Source organism: Rhinoderma darwinii, chromosome 6 (assembly GCF_050947455.1).
Source record: "Rhinoderma darwinii isolate aRhiDar2 chromosome 6, aRhiDar2.hap1, whole genome shotgun sequence".
Taxonomy (NCBI): domain Eukaryota; kingdom Metazoa; phylum Chordata; class Amphibia; order Anura; family Rhinodermatidae; genus Rhinoderma; species Rhinoderma darwinii.
The window spans coordinates 135177274-135199457 of record NC_134692.1 but is presented as its reverse complement, the minus strand read 5'-3'; the positions used below and the strand labels follow the sequence as shown (position 1 = coordinate 135199457).

General features: G+C 44.9%; 1 protein-coding gene across 2 annotated transcripts in view; it reads left to right on the top strand.

The window, feature by feature from the left end:
* Nucleotides 1–22184, top strand: part of PRKCB (protein kinase C beta) — a 129709-nt gene that overhangs the window by 88958 nt on the left and 18567 nt on the right. For both annotated transcript variants that reach the window (XM_075830515.1, XM_075830514.1), the window contains exons 9-15: nt 6492–6638; nt 11336–11509; nt 12183–12274; nt 13586–13648; nt 16639–16777; nt 19353–19433; nt 19654–19761. In XM_075830515.1, coding sequence (XP_075686630.1) covers nt 6492–6638; nt 11336–11509; nt 12183–12274; nt 13586–13648; nt 16639–16777; nt 19353–19433; nt 19654–19761 — 804 coding nt within the window. The remainder of the gene's footprint in view (nt 1–6491; nt 6639–11335; nt 11510–12182; nt 12275–13585; nt 13649–16638; nt 16778–19352; nt 19434–19653; nt 19762–22184) is intronic.

Here is a 22184-nt window from a genome sequence, read left to right as displayed (position 1 = left end):
TAGTGGTGCTCGCTGTATGATAGATTTGGTGCATTTATCCTCCTTCCGCCACCAGTTGGTTGGCGTACTTTATATCAATGTTTTGCGCCAAAAGAATGGCGCACGTAATTTATAAGTACGGTGCATTCTACGACTGCTCTTAACCATGGCCCTTTTTCAAAACTCGAGGAAGGTGCAAAAAGTGTCTGTCCGATTATTGTCAAAAATATTAAGTGTTCAATCTGTGACAAGGCTCCGAAAGTGTTGTGAACAAAGCCCTACCTGCAGGTTTCCTATTGTGAAAAAATCTTCCCCTATGTTTGACTGGTATAAGCATTACGGATTTGTACAGCGTTTCACTCACCTAGCTATAGTGAGAGTAGAGGGTAGGAACTGTGCATTTCTATGAAGCCTGGGTGACTCTGTGACTTGTGAAAATTGCTGCTGTACCTTAGTGAATTCCTTGAACCAGCTGCAAGAGGAAGACAGGAGCGTTTGGCCGTAACTCCTTATAAACACTAATTTATTGCATTTTACTGAAATATATATGTAATTGAATATGAAATACATGCAAATTATCAGTCAGCGGGCTGAAAAATAGGGTGGTTGTTTAGCTTTGGGGCGGGAATTGTGACTCATCATTATCTTCATGCTCCTGAGTGGCCAAGGGAGCTCAGTAAGGATTGGGCTTTGCTACGTAAGCTCATTATCATATCAACTTGCCGTTTTCCGGTCCACTGATCTCTGTGATCTCAAAAAAACTTGAGATTAGAGAAGTCAGCTGGGGAGTATGAAATAACCCTGGGGACCCACAGAAAAACCAAAAAAGGTTATGCCGATTGCAGGGCCTTAGGGGGCGTTGTATGACACGAATATAAAGCGCACCAAAGAGTGGATCCCTGTCATGCCCCGCCCACTCAGGCCTTGTATTAGTCATATCGGTTATGGCCGGTATGTTCCTTTAACAGAGGTGGATCCCATCAGCACTTCAAGCATCATTTGTATGGGGTAAAGGAGACCGCCCTCAGATGGGCGTCATCTTATTTAATTATAAGATGTAACATTTTCAGAATTCAACTCCCAATACGACGAGAAAAAATGTCCTAATTTTAGGTTAGGAAACGATTTCCAATATGATGGGTCCTTTTTAGGACCTTGCAGCTATAGAATAGTATGCATAATGTATTACATTCCACTTATTTATTCTTACCAAAAATGGATAGTAGGTTGTCACAGCCACACCCCTTTTACTAGCATCACCAAATACAGCAAAACAGTCTAGGTTTAGGAACTGACCTCGAACTGTAATTTATAGGGTGATTGGATAAAAGTCCTACTTGGTGGTCTTATTCTACTCATCCAAAGTCCGTTTTTATTATGTATGGAGATGCCCTTTAAGTTAATTGATCAACTTTAAAGCATTCTACGTGAAAGAGGGACAGCTTAAAGAAAAAAAAAAAAAAAGCTGAAGCGTGCGGCTTTCACAGCATGATGAGAGTTGTAGTTTTGCAGTAGCTGGAGATGAATGGACTGTATAGATGGCTATAATGCAGAATTTGTTTTACCAGTGAAATTTGGCTGCGTATTCTCAGGGGAAAAGTTACTTGAGGAGAAAAGTCATTTGAGGGCAAGGAAATCTTTAATAGGTTCAGCGAGAACGACTGAAGTTTTTATTCTGAAGCATCGGACCGTGTTTTAGGAATAGTTGAAGTGTTTCCATGGTAACCAGATACTTGGGAATTTATATACAAAGTATTCCACGTCGCTCATTGTCAGAAGCGTGCGGCGGGGCCAACGGTTTGTATTCGGTGATCAAAAGGCTATTTTTGTGCACGTCTCACATTGACTGCCATTCAGAAAATGGAAATAAAATAGAAGTCTTCGCAGTTTTTACTTTTTTTTTTTTTTTTGTTCACAAAAATCAGTTTGAAACAGAAACAATATGATATTCCATTTAAATTTTTAATATTTTTTTTTAGTCCTCCCAATGATAAATTTGAGCAAATAATAACCCTTAGCGATCAGTTGTAATCGGTGGGGAACCCAGTTCCATTTCCCTACAGCGCCACCACAGGAGAAATGATGAATTACACCGTTCCAATTGAAGCTTATGGTCTGACCCTTTAGTGAATGGTCATGTAAGGTCCTGTAGAACAAGATGCTCTTTATACTCGCTCTCCGCGAGGGTCTTAACAGGGGTCCCCTCTATATTAACTCAGAATTCCCTGATGTATCTAGCTCACAGAGAATTACATAGCCTTGGATACATTGTAGCAAAACTTGTTGAGGTACCGACCTAATACTACTTACAGCTGAGGGTTTGCTACAGTGTATCTTGTCTAGGAAATCCCTTGTCTGCTAAATACATCAGCAGCAAACCTTCACCTATAAGTAGTGTTGGGTTTTAAAGGTTTTGTATCTTTTCCATAATAGATATTTATCACCTATCCACAGGAAAGTTGACAAATATCTGATCGGCTAGGACCCCCACCGATCCCAAGAATGGGCATTCCTGGCCACCCCATATGAATGGATCGGTACTGCGCATGCTCGACCGCCACTCCATTTAAGCTCCTACTCACTGTGGAGGGTGTAGTGAGGAGGAACGGGGGTCTAGTACCCCTGTTCTCGCGATCAGTGGGGGTCGATTTGGATAGCTGATTGTCCATTCTTGGAATTTAAAGGGGTTATATGGGATATAAATAATTTTAAAGCAATACTTAGCTATGCTTGCCCCTGGCGATCCAGCACTGTTGCTCCGGTGGCGGTCCTGGTGCTTGTTTACATGCATGTAGCATGTGACCGCTGCAGCCAATCATATGTTGTATTTCTGTCATTTTGCCGAAAATACGATTAGTCACCGGAGAGCCCCTCGCTGAGCCCTCTGACTGCAGCGGTCACGTGCTACGTACATGTAAACAGTCACCGGGACTTCCGCTGGATCGCCAGGGACAAGGATAGGTAAGTATTGCTTTTTGTATTTAATTTGAAGCCCCATAGAAAAAAATGTTACTTCCCGGATAACCCCTTTAAAACCTGAACACCCCCCTAAATGGCCCATTCTCAGTAAGCTTACCCCAACAGACAAAATAAGGAGTTTAACGACAAATTCAGCTCTACTACGTAGCATTCGAAGCATAGTGTGCAAAACCAGCTCCATGATAATATAATGGCGGATATTGCTTCCTGGTTGCGGCGTGGAAACCCTGGATTCTTGTAGATTTCCAAGTTGCTGTCAGAAGTCATCACAGATGAATATTTCATTGTGGGGAAAGTGCAGCTAGGGACTCCACTCTGCCGCTTGTCAGATCAGCCTCAGTTCTTGTTTTTTCCTCTGTCTCTAATCCCCAGGAACATTATTTAAGCAGCGGCTCCCGGCAGCGCGGCGGTGGATGGTGTTTGAAGTCCCTGCTCCGGTCTTGATAAATAATATAAAATAAAAGAACCAGAACCCTTGTTAAGCAGCTCCAGAGGCGGCCGGTGGTGAAGGGCTCGCTGGCACAATCTGGGCTTCCAAAGCAATTTGTCTTCATAAAACGTTACAGCAGCTTATTCCGTACAGCCCCGCTTACTACAAAAGCCGAATATGTCTTTTGAAAGGGGAAATCAAAGAGGACCGGATCGGGGATCGCTTCCACCCCAAACTTACATGAGAAGGGGCACCAGAGTGTTGTATGATACGTGAAAGTTTCCCTCTTCTTGGTGTTCGGAGGACGGATGGATGTGGTGATGATAAAGGGACATGAAAGTAGATCGATTTGTAAGCTATTGCTCACAGTTATCAGCCAGTTCACCCCGGGTGCCTGTCGTGTTCTTCATTGCGACAAATGGAAGAAAAATCACTGCCCCTGTGATCACTACTTTGTCACATTTCCATAGGTGTGGATGAGATCAGCAGCCAACTTTAAAGGCAATGTCCGCCCTTTGAACCCTTTTAATTTCTTAATACCTTTAAAAAAAAAAAAAAAAAATTGTTACAGAATTTTGAACCTATTTAATATATTTTTTTTTATAGAAGCCAAAGCTTCATCTTTCTTATACAGAGCACCAAACCCCCTGCATAGATAGAATTTTAACATTTAGCTTTAGAACTGCCACCACTAGGGGGAGCTTGCTGCATACAGTTTATACCATTTAACTAAATAAGAACTCCGTATGCAGTAAGCCCCCCCTAGTGGTGGTAGCAGGCAGACATAATTTTATAACTCATATCTATGCACATGCAGGAGATTTGGAGCTCAGTAATATAAAAATGAATCAGCACAGACTGTTGGACCTAAAAATGACACCGTTTTAAAGGGTGGACAATCCCTTTAAGTGACTTGTGTGGCTTCCAGGCAGCAAGGCACTTGGTACAACTGCCTGTCCCTATTCACTGAATAGAACTGACCATGAGATACAGTATATTATATATACCAGTGGTCACTAGCAAAAAGACGCTCTGCCCAGAACACTATGCCCCCTCCCCTGCCTTTTTTATTATTATTTGTTGTAATCAAACGCTGAATATTGTTTGCGTGGTGTCTAATGGCGCTGGTGCTTTAAGCCGAGTCTGCAGGTGACCTTGAGATGGGTGCAAACAGCCTTGCCATAACAAATTAGCTGGGGCTGTGACTGAGAGATTGCTCAGGAGCCGGTTATCTGCGGGAGCTGTGAGCAACAGACAAATTGAAGAGCTCAGAATCAGGCTAATGGAATTTCATGGCAGACTGAACTCTGCTGCTTTCCCAATATGGCAGATTCTCGAAAAATTAAAAGAGAAACAAGCAGGAGCGTGCCATGTCCAAAAGCCCAGGCCTGCCAATTACATTGCCATACAGGCAATTAGAGGGGCACAGCAGGGGCTCCGGGACTTGGCAACAGGACCGTAATCTGCATGTAAAGCCGGAGAAATGTCATATCTGAGCTCTGAGGACCCTCCGACGGCAGAGGTCTCCAGCCTGTGGCTTACCAACTGCTGCAAAACTACAACCCCCAGCGTGCCCTGACAGCCTGCGGCACCTTCCAGATAGATTCACAGCCGGAAGGTGCTGATATGTGAACCCACAGATGCACCAACACTTTGCTAGTTGTCACAGTATAGTCCACGGCTGCCCAGATAAACTGCGCAGAGACTATATTCCAGCAATAGTCAGGGGTCCCAGCGGTTGGACCCCAACTGATCCGACATTGATTGGGTATACTAGCAATATGGCAACCATGTCCCCTTTAAATGGCACTGTCCAGTCTGCTGTTTACAAAAAAAAAAAGGGGGTTATCCGGGTTTTTTGAATTTTGCAGGAAGGTTGGGGAGGGTGTAAAACCCTTTGAAACGCCCCCCACTCCAGTGCTGATTCCCCGTTCACTGCTGACCCGTTCCTGGGAGCTCCTGCAGGGCTGACGTGCCGGTCATGGCAGCGTCGCAGCTGAGGTCAGTGATCGGCTGCAGCGGCACCTGACCAAAGCAACAGCTTCCAGGACCAGAGTGGCGTTGAACTGGGCATTTCATAGGGTAAGTGGCAGTAAGTTTATTATTTTATACCCTCCCCTCCCCTCCTGTAAAATTTGAAAAATCCCAGATAACACTTTTAATTATTATTATAGAATGTAAAGTTATGGAACTTTCTAATGTACTGCTGTGTGTTTGAGTTTTTCATTGTCTTTAAGATGGAAACACTCTTCGTAACATTCAGAGCCTAGAAAACTGTCCGCTCACACAGCCAATAGGTTTTGGTACAATGTATCAGTGCAGACAAAGCCCCTTTTACATTCCGTATGGGAACTCCATTCTCCTGTACAGCTTTTTAGGTCAAGGGAGAGGGGGGAAACATTCAAGGTTGGATTGTCAATACTAATTCAATGTAACAAAGCCTGTGCTATGGGGAGGACATGATCGGGGGACATGGGTTCAGCTTGCTCTCAGTGAATGGATACTTATCTGAATATATATATATATATATATCATGAGAATAGGGAGGAATTTAATATCTCCTACCGTTTTATGTCTACAGTTCCTATGCAGACCTATGTCTCTCCATGGATTACAGACTACAAAATAACCTTGTGTAGTCTGATCCTGCAGTCATATTTCCGTCCATCTGTCCTCTACTTATTGCTAACATACGTTCTGGAGGTTAGTGAGAAGTAGGGGACCCATGGATGGAAATATGACAAAGATCAGACTACACAAGGTTTGTTTGTAGTCTGTTACCATAGAGACACACAGACCTGAATAGGAGCTGTACACACAACATGGTAGGGGAGTTTTAATCCAGACTATTAGCAAAGTTTCTTCATTTTTATTTTAGATAGGTTGGAGAAGTAAAACTATTTACAAACTTTTACATATCCTTTATGTTTAATACTGCAGTCACTTCCAGAGCTGCATTCACAATTCTTCTGGCTACCACTTAATCAGATTGCAGGTCTCATTTTTCTAAGGCAGGTTGGGAAATGACAGTGACTGGTGTGTAACTTCCACATATTTGTCTGCACTGTTTTATAGCTGTGAATCACACGCCTGTTTCTTGTAGAGAGCCAAAATTGGTCCCAGCAACAAAGCAGCCGAAGAGAAAGTGTTAAATCCAGTGGCCAAAATTGACAGTAATGGAAACCGTGACCGCGTGAAAGTGTCAGATTTCAACTTTCTGAAAGTGCTGGGCAAAGGAAGCTTTGGAAAGGTAAGTCATATTATTATGTTTCTTCTTTGTTACAAGATGAACATCACTGCTCAACCTGGTGATATTACTCTGCCCGACAAAGTCACAAGCGCTACGTTACTTGTTCCTCTAATAATGGCAATAGACGTGCATGCATTTACATGTTGCGCTCGCTTCTGCTCACTCAAACTCTCCCTCTCTCTTGTGCCCTTTCCCGCTCCCTCTCTCTTGTGCCCTTTCCCGCTCCCTCTCTCTTGTGCCCTTTCCCGCTCCCCCTCTCTCGTGCCCTCTTTCCTGCTCCCTCCCCCTCTCGTGCCCTCTTTCCCGCTCCCTCCCCCTCTCGTGCCCTCTTTCCCGCTCCCTCCCCCTCTCGTGCCCTCTTTCCCGCTCCCTCCCCCTCTCGTGCCCTCTTTCCCGCTCCCTCCCCCTCTCGTGCCCTCTTTCCCGCTCCCTCCCCCTCTCGTGCCCTCTTTCCCGCTCCCTCCCCCTCTCGTGCCCTCTTTCCCGCTCCCTCCCCCTCTCGTGCCCTCTTTCCCGCTCCCTCCCCCTCTCGTGCCCTCTTTCCCGCTCCCTCCCTCTCTCGTGCCCCCTTTCGCTCGCTCCCTCCCTCTCTCGTGCCCCCTTTCGCTCGCTCCCTCCCTCTCGTGCCCCCTTTCTCTCGCTCCCTCCCTCTCGTGCCCCCTTTCGCTCGCTCCCTCCCTCTCGTGCCCCCTTTCGCTCGCTCCCTCCCTCTCGTGCCCCCTTTCTCTCGCTCCCTCCCTCTCGTGCCCTGTCTTTCTCTCGCTCCCTCCCTCTCTCGTGCCCTCTTTCGCTCGCTCCCTCCCTCTCGTGCCCTGTCTTTCGCTCGCTCCCTCCCTCTCGTGCCCTGTCTTTCTCTTTCTTTCCCGCTGGTCTTCTGCCTCATCCTTTTCTTTGCCTGCCTTCTTACGATTTGTCTGTAGACGGCTGCGGTGGGGAAAAAAACAAAAATTTTCTGTTTCAAAGACGTTCTTCTCAGCAGTTGTCCTGTGAGAGGGGAAGGGAGCGCTCGGCTCGGGAAAATAAATATCAATACGTTCTTTGGACTGTGCCGTTCACTTGACCCCTGAACACCCGCAGGGGACTGGAAACACAATCCTTAGAAATCCGCTGAGGTGATGAACGTGAACGGTTTCCAGCTCGGCTCCTGCGTCCTTTGTAAGGAAACAAATCGCTGAAAGAGAATTTTATGTATTGTCCCCAAAACACAAGTAAAGGGATGTCCTTCAACCTCATTTTTATTTTTTTTATTCTCTTAGGTCTTCAAAAAATAATAATCAGTTGTACTATAGAAATCTGTTAATCCAGCGCTTTCTAATCCAGAATTTCTTGCCAAATTTCAGGACAAGCTCCAGGGATATTCCCAATTGTTCTTCCTAGTGGACTGTGTTTTTAGAGGATAATATAATGCCTTCAATTCTATTAAGCCACTTCTTAGTGTTTCTGGGAAAGCTGGGTGACAACCACTATGAATGCCATTAATGCTGCCAGCAGAGGGTTGTTAGACGCTTTTCCAGACTCCTGGATGGCAAATCTGTCCAGTTATGCAACAATACTGGAGTATTTGGATTTATCCGTACATAAACCAGCAGACTTGCTGTTCAGGAGTCAAGGAAAGCTGGGTCACAAAGATATTGGTCATCATCCAGCTTTTCCAGGATGAAATAGCTAAAGATTTTTTTTTTTAACAAGTTGATGGAAGAGAATACTTAACCCTGAGGCAGAGAAACAGCCGCTGCATCAGCCTCCAGTCCCTCCTTTTTGTCTAGTATTTTCTGTTTTACACTAGATGGTTTTTTGAGACTGAGGAGGTTTTTGAACATTTACAGACAGGAAAAGGGAAACTATCGGTTTCTGGAAGGCAAGAAAGATGCCACTTCACCCTGCTGGGATAGACCACTAAGTTTCTTATATTCACATGTACTACCGCAAAAACGACAGGTTCACTTTAAATATACCTGGACTAATAATCAAAAGGTGAGAACGTTGGCCATTGTCTGGGCTGTCAAGACCCTCAATGTATTGGACTTTCTAGCTCTTCATGTCAACTACCTTGCTGCAGCCGTATACGAAGAGTACAGGAGCTGTAAATGGCGCCAGTGTTCCGCTGATGGCACCAGAAGGTATTTACGTGCGGAAAAATTCTGCAACGTGTAGATGAGATTTCTTGAAATCTCATTTACTTTGCTGGTTCTGTAATACGCTACAGATTTGCCGCAGGAAAATCCGCACGTAATACGCATCGTGTGCATTTGGCCTAAAGGGATTTACGTTCTATCTCTGCTACATAGTGATTTGGTCGACGCCAACTGTCTTTCCATAAAATACTTATTTTATTGTTGTCTCTCTTCTTGATGTATGGGAAGAAAAAAGGTTCTCTAATGAGGTGTATATATTTACTTACATTAATTGAGTTCTTCGCTGAGCCCACATCTGTTCACTCGGAGCTTTTAGAATGAGGATTTTAGATTTAAAATGAAATTGTCAAATTCCCCCCCCCCAAAATTTTTTTACAAAAATATCACGTGACCGGCCTCTCTCTCTTGACTGGTGACTCCCACCTACAAAGAGTTAAAGAATCCGTAGCGCCAAAGGACTGCTCCAGGCCGCTGCTAGAATTGGAGCACTTTAATCTGGAAAACAAAGCAGGCGAGCGCATTCATCAGCGGAGCTTGTCCTGTTTATTGCAGCCGGCGATCACCTAATCTGCCAGCTAGGGGGCGGCGTGCAGCAGCTGGGGGAAGAATGGCAGCAGTTTCCCAGATTTTCTTCTTTAATTGAGCAAACATAAAGGAAAACATTATTAAAAGGCTCGTCTGATGCTAGAGGAGCGTGTGACAGAACATTATAAATATGCAAATTAGCATTTCGAGGGATGCGGGCTGCGAGCCGTGATTAGCTGCCGCTTCCCACCTGCGCAAGATGGGCTCATTGTCTGGTTGTATGAAGCTTGCAGGTAACGCGCTGGCAGCCGTTCTATCATTTCCCCTCCTATTCTTTTCTGACCCTGATCACCGATAACGGTCGTCTTATTTTACCGAGACTTAAAATATCCGGTATAATTTTATGATGGCTGGAGATGTTCTGCAGTAAATTTGACACCTTTAAAGTGAAAATTTTACATTTACAATTTTCATTTTATTTCTCCTGAAGGCTTTGATGTTATCTTTTTATGGCTTTTCAAGTGCTGACTGTAGTGTATTGAATGGATGACCGGATTTAAGGGAACACGAACATAAAAAAAATAAATACGAGTAACACTCTCTACATACTGTCCTACTCTTCTTTGGTGCTATACGATTTCAGATTGAAATGCAAAGGGTTAAAAAAGAATCTATTCTTTGCTTTCCTAGAAGCATTAATTTTATCTCCCCCTCCTCCTTCTCCTAAGTTGAGACATTAAGAACAATGGGGCTGATATAGTCTTCGTGAATTTGGCGCATTTCCTGCCATAATTTGGCGCCTCTTTGGCTGTCCATGAGACAGAAATCCAAATTTACGCCTGCCATGTGCAGGTGTAGACTTGCGCCATATGTTTCAGGGCATAAGTTAAGGTAAATGTGTTGCCCGGGACGGGCCCTGTCCCTTTTGGCTAAACCCTGCCCCCTTTTCTCACCACTTTCAGATAGTGGCTCGAAAAGTAAAAATTTGCAAATTTTAGCACCACTATGGCGTTCCACAAAATGTGACTTTTTTATTCCAGGTACCTGGCATAAAACTTTATGTATCCCCCCCCCCCCCAAAAGGTTATAGGGGTTATGTGGGGACCAAAAATGATCAGTGCAGTCCCTACAGTATGTGATACACTCGCTAATATACATTCTGCTCCCCCCGTCTCACTGATTCTCATGGATTTCATGGATTTTTGTAGCGCTGCCGGGGGACCGGATGTCTAGTTGCACAGTCTTCTTTGATGACTATACGACTCTTCGTCATGTGACCGGCCTGCTTGTACATAGAGTACAGTGGGGTTGGTCATGTGAAGAAGAGTTGCATCATCCTCGTCAAAGAAGACCATGCAACTAGACCTCCGGTGCCCCGGCAGCGCTATAAAAATCTATGAAAAGCTCATAATCAGCGAGACTGGGGAGCGGAATGTATATTAGCGAGTGCATCACATACAGCAGGGACTACACTGATCATTTGTGGTCCCCACATAACTCCTTTACAGGGAAAATGGGGAGCTTAAAGTGAATGTTTAAATACAATTTTTGACGGGTTCTCGCTTTTATTTTCTAAATTGGCAATCTGGGTTATTTCATTCTGCTGAGGTTGGAAGCATCAGCACCATCTTCAAGTGAGGAGATGACCAGTACAGTCCCCTCCCAGTGTGCATTGCAGTGGTCACGCCCCCGAGGAACACAGCTGAGCAGTGACTCCTCCTCCATCAGTACATTCATCAGACCTTGGGGGTCTGATACTCTTTTAGTCTATGGCTGCATTCAATTTTTTTTTTCTTTTTAATACAGAGCTGTTTTGAAAGTCAGGTTAACGCTGAACAATGTGGAATAACTCCTGAATTCATATCAGAACATTTCAATTTTCTGGTTTAATGGTCCGATAAAACCTCAATGCATTTCTATCCGCTTTACCGGCACTTTCCCGTACACTGATACAAAACAAAATGTGTTTATTCTTCGAGGCTCCTGAAATGAAGGCTGCGTGCTGATGGCGTCTCCTTCCGTGTTCTCCAATCACAGGTGATACTAGCGGATAGGAAGGGGACTGACGAGCTGTATGCAATAAAGATCCTGAAGAAAGATGTGGTGATTCAGGACGACGACGTTGAATGCACTATGGTGGAGAAGAGAGTGTTGGCCCTCGCCGGGAAGCCTGCTTTTCTCACACAGCTGCACTCGTGCTTCCAGACAATGGTAAGAGATAAATGGCTGGTGCCGACCTCTGACAATGTGATCTGTATGGTGGCATCAGTTCTCTTAGGAGTTTTTGTAGGACTGAAGGGCAGTTGGCCTCTTACCCGCTCTTACTTGTTGCCAACATTGGGGAGAATGTGGAGAAGCGGAGACCTGGTGATAATCACAGTGCTCATTGGCCATGTAGAATGGGGAAAAACCGAAGCTGGGGGTCCTCTCTCCATAGCGGCCACAGGGGCTGCTTCTATCCCATATCCTTCCTCAGTCGCATCATTCAATGAGTAAGATAAGCTCTTCTGAATTCATAGAAGTCACCTCCTATAATAGATGTTACAACGGCAATTATCACCCAGCTTCCCCTCCCTAATTTAGGACCCCATCAACCAAGATATAACATTGATGGCCTATCAATATGTGACCAGTGGAGGTCTGATCCCTCAACCAATCAGTAGATCAAAGGGGCTGTGATGTTTTGCTGCAGCCCCCAACACGTCACCGTCCATGTGGCTGTCTCTGGTACTGCAGCTCAGCACTCACGGTGTCTAACAACAAGGCAGCACTATGTATGTAGCGCGGGGGCACTCTTGTCCTTCTCACCCAATAGACTTCTTGTATTGTATCTTTCTGGTGCCAGTATTTTATGGTGCATCCTGTTTCTGTGACTTTTTTGCAGGACCGACTCTATTTTGTTATGGAATTTGTCAACGGAGGCGACCTCATGTACCAGATCCAGCAAGTTGGGAGATTTAAGGAACCACACGCGGTGTAAGTCCAATTGTCTGCGACGTCATTGGGGCTAGTCGTGGAACAAAGGAATTTTTTGTATTGAAGTTAGAAAAAACATGGCTGGTTACAGAATCTGTTTCTGGCCCTGCAACACAGCTCCCACAGCGCCACTCTTGTCCATAGGTTGTGTCTGGTGTTGCAGTTTAGCCCTAAGGACAAGAGTGACGCTGTTTCTTTAAGAAATCAGCCATGTTTTTCTAATCTCTAAGTCCCCTAAGGCCATCCAGTTCTATTGTTTTAGCTGTAAGTGGACCCGACTTAAGTCAGATTTGTCGACTAAGGACTTTCAAACTGTTCTTGAACACAAGACTTCTCTCCGCGTTGCTCTAGTGAAGGGCTGAGGATCCCACCAGGGAATATTCTGAAGTTTTTTTGTTTTTTTTTCCTTTGGAAGAAGAAAGGCAAAGTAATTGCTATAAGGGGAAATAAAGACGTGGGAATTGAGAATCCAGAAGTTGCTGCCAAACTTGTAAAATATAGAGAAGTGTTTTTTCTTTTTAAGTCCAGAATATTTTATGCTGATTTATGTATTATGCAGAGAGGCGCCATGATACCAAGATTTTACTCCTATTGTCTCATTTTTTTCGTACGTTTTATAGCTGCATCGCTTGAGCAACCAATGTTCATCCTAAGAGTGTACTTGAGAGGCAGATTGAGTCTTAAAGGAACACTCCAGGCAAAACTACTGCACTGTTACACCAAGTGCAGGACCTGAGGGGGTGGAGCATGACACAAGGATTCTGTCTGGTGTTCTTTCTATCCTTGTCATGCTCCACCCCCTCAAGCCCTGTACCAGGCATAACACAGTGTATACATTTTGCCAGCAGTGTTCCTTTAATACCCATTATTGCGGGTGCATTGGTAAGACTGCTTTCTCGTAAACAATTATACATTCACTTGGCACCAGGTTAGATTAAAGGGCATTCATCATAAGGGCAGATGTGATCATCATAAGTCTCACATGATACCCATTAAGACCTGTTTGAGGGAACTTCTTGCCTAAAATCCATCTGCAGGGTAGGAAATCCTCTGGCGCCTCTGTCTCAGGGGCTTCATCGGGAGTTGGCGCACTAGTTGGATATGCCATAAATGTTTAAGGCACTAATAACCCTGTAAAACCGTCAGTCATGGAGACTGGTACTCAAAATGGCATCTGAAAGGTGTCCTAATCTATTGGGACCTGTCCTATGGACATGTTCCACATTTTGGATTGTTCATCACAGCACAGAGTATTTCAGTTGATGAGTTCAGTGATGTGTGACGTTCTTATTTCCTTCTTTCTCCTTCTAGATTCTATGCAGCAGAGATAGCCGTCGGGCTGCTGTTCCTGCACACTAAAGGCATTGTATACCGGTACGTCTAAAGATGGAGATTGCGTCGTCCCTGATCAGTGCAAGATAAGTAATGTCATGTATTTATAAAGTGACTTACAGCCTGTATTATACTCCAGAGCTGCACTCACTATTCTGCTGGTGGAGTCACTGTGTACATACATTACTTATCCTGTACTGATCCTGAGTTACATCCTGTATTATACTCCAGAGCTGCACTCACTATTCTGCTGGTGGAGTCACTGTGTACATACATTACTTATCCTGTACTGATCCTGAGTTACATCCTGTATTATACTCCAGAGCTGCACTCACTATTCTGCTGGTGGAGTCACTGTGTACATACATTACTTATCCTGTACTGATCCTGAGTTACATCCTGTATTATACTCCAGAGCTGCACTCACTATTCTGCTGGTGGAGTCACTGTGTACATACATTACATTACTTATCCTGTACTGATCTTGAGTTACATCCTGTATTATACTCCAGAGCTGCACTCACTATTCTGCTGGTGGAGTCACTGTGTACATACATTACATTACTTATTCTGTACTGATCCTGAGTTACATCCTGTATTATACTCCAGAGCTGCACTCACTATTCTGCTGGTGGAGTCACTGTGTACATACATTACATTACTTATCCTGTACTGATCCTGAGTTACATCCTGTTTATACTCCAGAGCTGCACTCCCTTTTCTGCTGGTTGTCATTGGAAACAGTTCGGGCTCCGATAATGCAGAGGACAGATGTTTTCTTACATCAGATTCCTGTACAGTGCCTGATGTAAAGCGGAGTCTTTCAAGATTTCCCATGCAAATTGCCAGAGCAAGCCCTGGGCATACATAGTCAGCTAGGAATGCTGGGAGATTTCAGCTCTGAACATTGCAGGATCGTGAATGCAGCTCTGGAGTATAATACAGGCGGTAATTCTGGATCACTACAAGATAAGTAATGTATGTACAAATTGACTCCACTTTTTATGTAGGTTAATACTACCCTAACTGGCCAAAAGTATGTGGACACCTGACCATCACGACTATATGAACTTCTTGGACATCTCATTCTAAATCCATGGGGTTAATATGGAGTTGGGCCCCTTTTGCGATTATAACCGCCTCTACTCTTCTGGGAATGGTTTCCACCAGTTTTTGAAGGGGTTCTGTGGTAATTTGTGCCCTTTCGTTACATAACATTGGCATTTTCATTATATGTCCATAGTACTCAAGAGCCAGATGGGAAACCCCACCTTCAGATCTGCGCGCCCTAATAATACATAGGAGATAGATTCTCGTCATGAACTTTGATCTCCTTGTAGATTAGGTCACATCAGCGCTTACTGGTCTGATCCAGCACATTAATGAATCCGCAATGCAGTCGTGATATGTAACGGGGTCCCATCTGTACATCACAAGAGAGAGAGAGTTGGTGGGGATAAGGAAATTGCAGACTACACACCCACTACCACCAACACAAACCGCGCAGCTTCAATATTTCCTATATGATAAACAATACATTCATGTAAAGGTGTAGCCTACAGAGTCTCCTGTACAGATGTAGCAGAGCTGAGTTTACCAGTCATTGTAATATCACGTAGTGTTGCCTATGTAAACCCACTCCTCCAAATACCCACTCCTCCAAATAGGTAACTGACAAATCCCTCTCTGCTACATCTATATATTGGATTCTTGACTTGATCGGTACACATTTGACACGTTCATACAAGACCTCATGGGTTTCAGTAGTGTTCTGGGAATGCGTTGTGTAGGTGCGAGGGGGTGCGTGACCGCTCGCTCTCTACACATCCAAACTATTATGAAGCAGCATTCCTCTTGAAAACTGTCATTTTCATGTCAAGGTCATACAGGGACGTTGAGTGCGGTGAAGGAACACAACACTAAACCACTTTGAGTGTTATTTTTTTTTTTATTTTTTTTTTAAAGAAGCAGTACTGTTTTTTGTTTTTTTATTATTTTGCTAATTTTTCTTCATGCTAATAGAACCCATTAGTTCTGCGCCTGCCTTTAAAGAAGCAGTGTAATGCAGCCAGATAGGAGAGCCCCTTTAATGCAGTAGGGTTTCTGTTTGTGACCTACTATAACGTTAATACCCCCATGTAAGTCTTGCCCCTTTCTTACAAACCATTTTTTTTTTTTTTTTTATCGCTCCAATGCATTGAGAATAAAAAAATTATGCAAAAAATTAAATCCTCCTACCGTTTTGTCTACTGTTCCTATGCACATCTATGTGTCACCATGGTTACAGACTACAAATAAATCCTGTGTAGTCGTATACTACTTCTTACTAACGTGCCAGAACGATTTAGGTACGATGATCCTTCCTAATGATTTAATCACGCTTAATTTTGGTCTCCTATGTGTGTAACAAATGCTGAGTGACAACTGTTGTTAGCAGACATTACACAGTGCCCATAACGTCGTCCGCTTTTTCTAGATCTTAAATGGCAAGAAATCATTTTTAGCTAACCTACTGAATGTAACAGACTGATGGAAAGGAGTATGACTGAAGGATGAGATTACACAGGGTTTGTTTGTAATCTGTTACCATGGAGACACATAGGTCTTCATAGGAGCTGTATACACAAAAAGATAAAATAAAATCTTTTTTACATTTTTTTTTTTTTGCTTATTTTGGATGCATTGAAGCAATAAAAAAAAAATTGTTGCAAAAGTGTACACACCTAAGAAAAAACAGTGTCCTCTAATCATTTGCTGGCATAGGAGTACCCCACACATATTGCATAGGGTCGCAGCAAATTCGCATCTTCATCCAGCGGTTAAAACCAATCTAATGTTGTAAAAACTCAATAAAAATCTATTGACTTTGTCTGCACCCCAAAACAACTTACTGCAGTTCCCCCCCCTTCCATGCAAATCTGCATTGCACTAGTAATCCTGTCCTATTTTCGACCTGACCTATCATTATAACAGTCTGGCGGCCCCCACCATCCCTCCAGTCTGTGCCACTGTGTAATATTTTCTCTTCATAGGGACCTGAAGCTGGACAATGTCATGCTCGACTCAGAAGGACATATCAAGATTGCAGACTTTGGGATGTGTAAAGAGAATATATGGGATGGGGTGACAACAAAAACCTTCTGTGGCACCCCGGACTACATTGCTCCAGAGGTAGATATAGTGGATTCTGGCCAGTACCGGACCATACACATGAAGATGCTAATTAAAATTTTAATATGTAGAGTAAAATGAGATTCCTGAGCCTCGGACATAAGCCTGATCCTTACATAGGGAGCAAGTGGGTGGTTTGCCATCAAATGGGCTCTTTACTCTCTTAAAAGCTGCGTTCCAGGCTGCTGTCCCCCGAGGCCGGTCCTGTTGACAGAATTGTCACACATGAGCTCACACTGCGTATTTTTGCTTAGATAGCTGGATGTGGGATGATAATGTGCAGGATATATTTCTCCAGTAGATTATATATATTACACATGACTGGAGTCGGCCTTATGTGTATATGTAATGCACGGAGCGGACTGGTAGGGGCACAGCTTGAATTAGAATGAAGAGCAGGATCTGAAATATTATAATATTTCAGTGATGGTCCTCTGAGGTCAGCAATTCTCTGCTCTTCTTACTAATTCAGTGGTATTGATTTATGGACGGGCAAACATCGGGTACAGTTTTATTCTCAGGACCTTTAGTACTATAAAGATCTGATCTACAGCTACATAGTCCGATATGTCCATCACGTTCAGCCTATTTTTTTTTCTTATGCAGGCCCTGTACTTGAAGGGAATAAAGCTTAAAGGGGTTCCCCGCATTGAACAATCTACCTACTTGTTAGAAAACGCCCTTGACAATAAGTAGATAACATAGTGTTCCCCTGCTGGGACCCCCAGCGATCAGCTGTAATCTGTGGGGAAAACCTGACAGTAAGTGTTCAATTTCCCTGCAGCGCCACCACAGGGGAGATTAAACATTACACTGCCCCTTCATATCCATGTGGTGTCTGTGTATTACAGGACAGGTCCTCCAGAGTAAGAAACGCTCTTTATAACTGCACTCCACTCTATCCAAGACATGAGGATCCTGAACAGAGGACCCCTCTCTATTTGACCTTCAAACATTGTATAATTAAGTTTTTCAACTTTTTAATATGCATTGTGCTTAAGTTCCTCAGCATTTTGAAGATGTCTGCTTGCTGTCGGTGAATGGAGACATTCTTGTTTTTATCCAGAGGCTACAATTGCATCCTCTCTAGACAATAATCCTTGAGCTAAACAGCCTGGACCCCATACTGATACAATTTACCTGCGCTGATACAATCTAGCAAACTATCTGCTGCTGGTATATTTAGCTCACTGACAGGATACAGTTATACCAAACAAGCTCTCCACTGCAAGATGAATTTTTCACTTCTCAGCAAGCAGAGATCTTGCCGGTAGTGAGACATTGAAAGGTAAAAGGGTTGTCTCATTAGATGCCGCCCCTTTGAGATAGGAGCCGCTAAGGGAAGCCTCAGCCAGAAATACATTTCCCCTGCAGCGGCAATTTAGTATTACATGGCGGCCTGTCAGATGAATGCTGGCCTTGTAATACATGAACATCTTGAGTCTGCGTTCAGGCTTAAATAAAGGGTCCAGAGCGAGGTATACCCCTCTGACGTCCATATGCCTTTTATACGGCGTATGGACAGGGTTTGTCGTCATGAGACACCCTTTTTTAAAACAAAACCATTTAAAGGGGTTGTCCAGGTATTTGAAAACAGGTTTACTAAACCAATCAAGGCTTCATTCACATCTGCGTCAGGGTTCCGTTCTGATGTTCCGTCGGAACGAAAACGTGACTGAAACAAACGGAAACCTATGATTTCAATGATGACTGATCCGGTGTAAATGGTTTCCGTTTGTCTCAGTTTGGCTAAGGGTTCCGTCGTTTTGACGGAATCCATACCGGAGTCGACTGCGCTATTCATTCCGTCAAAATGACGGAAGCCTTAAACATCGGTGACGAACTGAAACCATTTACACCGGATCAGTCACCATTGAAATCAATGGTGATGCACACGGAAACCTACGGTTTGTTTGTTTCAGTCAGGTCTCCGTTCTGACGGGAAGCTCCAACGGAACGTCATAACGGAGCCCTGACACGGATGTCAACGAAGCCTAAGGAGTTCTGACTAAATAGAGCGGAGTCCGTCTGATAAGCAGATAACGGCAGCTACAAAGAGTGTTCCTACAGATTACAATTGATTTCTGGTGGTCACAGCTATTTTTGGGGGGTAGGAGGATTACATGCAAACCGAAACCGCTCCCCAGCCGTGTCTTTTATGCTTCTTTTCCCTGCAGTGAATATATCGCATAATAATCCATCCATAGTGAATCAATAGAGGTCTGACACGGATCACAGTTGGATAGTCCTCCAGGATGGGAGATATATATGGATATAGCTAATGGAGCGTGTGTGAAAGGGACCTCACGTCCTCAAATATACTGGGGGGGGGGGGGGCTGTCACTTGTGTTTACTTTAGAAGTGAAATATAAGGGGGTTGTATAAGATCAGGAGACACGGCTGCTGTCTTATATGGACTTTGTCTGGTATTACAGCTCAACCCCATATTTCTGGAGTAAAGCAGCCATGTTTTTGTAATCCCATACAACCCCTTAACATGATTTTGCATTTCAGAGCTTTTATTTTTAGGCACCATCGGAAATTAGTTGTCAACACTTTTATGTTTGGGTTTCAGATCATTGCTTACCAACCATACGGGAGGTCTGTGGACTGGTGGGCCTTCGGTATCCTGCTCTACGAAATGTTAGCTGGACAGGTCCTCACCATTTTATACTTCTTCTTCTTCTTCTTCTACTTCTTCTTCTTCTTCTACTTTCCTTCTCTTCCATCTTTGCTTTGATCTTTTCACGACATCTGAGTTTGTGTCATCTCGCTCCCTTGTGTCATTTCTGTAAGATATTATATATGGCTGCTTTTGGAGACTTGACTGGTAGTGTAGTCACTGCACCCTATGTGTACCCTTCTCTTTATTACAGGCCCCCTTTGAAGGTGAAGATGAGGATGAACTATTCCAGTCCATCATGGAGCACAACGTAGCATACCCCAAGTCTATGTCCAAGGAAGCTGTGGCTATATGCAAAGGGGTATCTATCAAATACATGTTTTATCCTAATCATCTATTCATAGATGTTATATCTAGTAGTCTTTATATTTAACTCCTCTCTTATATCGATGTATCTGTTTATATTTCTATCCTATCCATTTGTATCTCGTATCTAGTCTCTCTCTCCTCTCTTCTCTCTCTCCCCCTCTTCTCTCTCTCCCCCCCCCTCTTCTCTCTCTCTCCCCCCCCTCTTCTCTCTCTCTCTCTCCCCCTCTTCTCTCTCTGCCCCCTCTTCTCTCTCTCCCCCCTCTTCTCTCTCTCCCCCCTTCTCTCTCTCCCCCCTCTTCTCTCTCTCCCCCCTCTTCTCTCTCTCCCCCCTCTTCTCTCTCTCCCCCCTCTTCTCTCTCTCCCCCCTCTTCTCTCTCTCCCCCCTCTTCTCTCTCTCCCCCCTCTTCTCTCTCTCCCCCCTCTTCTCTCTCTCCCCCCTCTTCTCTCTCTCCCCCCTCATCTCTCTCTCCCCCCTCATCTCTCTCTCCCCCCTCATCTCTCTCTCCCCCCTCATCTCTCTCTCCCCCCTCATCTCTCTCTCCCCCCTCATCTCTCTCTCCCCCCTCATCTCTCTCTCCCCCCTCATCTCTCTCTCCCCCCTCATCTCTCTCTCCCCCCTCATCTCTCTCTCCCCCCTCATCTCTCTCTCCCCCCTCATCTCTCTCTCCCCCCTCATCTCTCTCTCCCCCCTCATCTCTCTCTCCCCCCTCATCTCTCTCTCCCCCCTCATCTCTCTCTCCCCCCTCATCTCTCTCTCCCCCCTCATCTCTCTCTCCCCCCTCATCTCTCTCTCCCCCCTCATCTCTCTCTCCCCCCTCATCTCTCTCTCCCCCCTCATCTCTCTCTCCCCCCTCATCTCTCTCTCCCCCCTCATCTCTCTCTCCCCCCTCATCTCTCTCTCCCCCCTATTCTCTCTCTCCCCTCTTCTTTCTCTCCCCCTCTTCTTTCTCTCCCCCTCTTCTTTCTCTCCCCCTCTTCTTTCTCTCCCCCTCTTCTTTCTCTCCCCCTCTTCTTTCTCTCCCCCTCTTCTTTCTCTCCCCCTCTTCTTTCTCCCCCCCTCTTCTCTCTCCCCCCCTCTTCTCTCTCTCTCTCCCCCCTCTTCTCTCTCTCTCTCCCCCCTCTTCTCTCTCTCTCTCCCCCCTCTTCTCTCTCTCTCTCCCCCCTCTTCTCTCTCTCTCTCCCCCCTCTTCTCTCTCTCTCTCCCCCCTCTTCTCTCTCTCTCTTTCCCCCCTCTTCTCTCTCTCTCTCCCGCCTCTTCTCTCTCCCCCCTCTTCTCTCTCTCTCTCCCCCCTCTTCTCTCTCTCTCTCCCCCCTCTTCTCTCTCTCTCTCTCTCTCTTCTCTCTCTCTCTCTCTCTCTCTCTCTCTCTCTCTCCCCCCTCTTCTCTCTCTCTGTCTCTCTTGTCTATAATGGTTTGCGTGTGTCACGTCTGTTTTATGCTGCATAAATGTAAAGTGAAGTGACGATGATCCAGACATCTGCTCAGGGTGTCCCTGTGCTGGCGCTCAGCGGCCTGGCAGGAGGGGCATTGTTGAGGAGGTAAATACTGATGGATGTAACTCCGACAGGACAAGTTCCCTGTTCCGGTTCATAACCACGAACACCGACGTCCTGTTCTGCAAATACACACGGCCACAGATTAATTTTACGTTGCAATCCCACCTCCCTCGTTAAGCCCAACCTTTCCCTGTTATTCTCTTGGGCCACGTCCCTTCAAGGTACGTGACGATCTCAATATCTCCATAGCATCCTGGTGCTAGTAGTGTGTTAGATTAGGTTGGGTTACTGCTGATTTATTCTAATAGACTGCACCTTTTAGTCTTCACACCTCAAAGGGCATGTTAAAACAAAACAAAAAAAACGCACACATGTTGGGCGCACACGAGCTGGCACGCACTGGCGATATACAGACACACATGGATCAGTGCACTGAAAAGGGCTCCCAGCACAAGGGCTTGTGGAGGCTGATTACAATCGATCCCCTCCTCCGACACTCAGAGGCCTAATAGGAAATGGCTGGGTAGTGCTGGTGAGTGGCAATGTGCTGTAGGGCATCGAGTCATACCCTTTCTGCCAAGCGTCATGTCTTCTGGTGCATGCGCTGACCAAAGTGATCCGGGTACAGATTTGCCTCCCCCACCGTGTTTGCGACTGGTGCTTTTAACCTTTTGTTATTCTTTTTAAAGGTTGTGTCCCTTTAAGAGATGATAGATTATGATCTATCTTGTGGGTTTACTCATTTTTTTTATTTTTTTATTATGCAGATCAGTATTCTCCCTCCATACCTGTTAACGCTGCAGTGCCTGACACACAGCTGTGTAATCTTCCTGCTCTGCAGTGGCACAAAGCAGCGTCTGTTCCTGTGCCCGCCGCGCATCTGCTCCTCTCCCTGTACTGCTCATAGCCCAGCCTTATA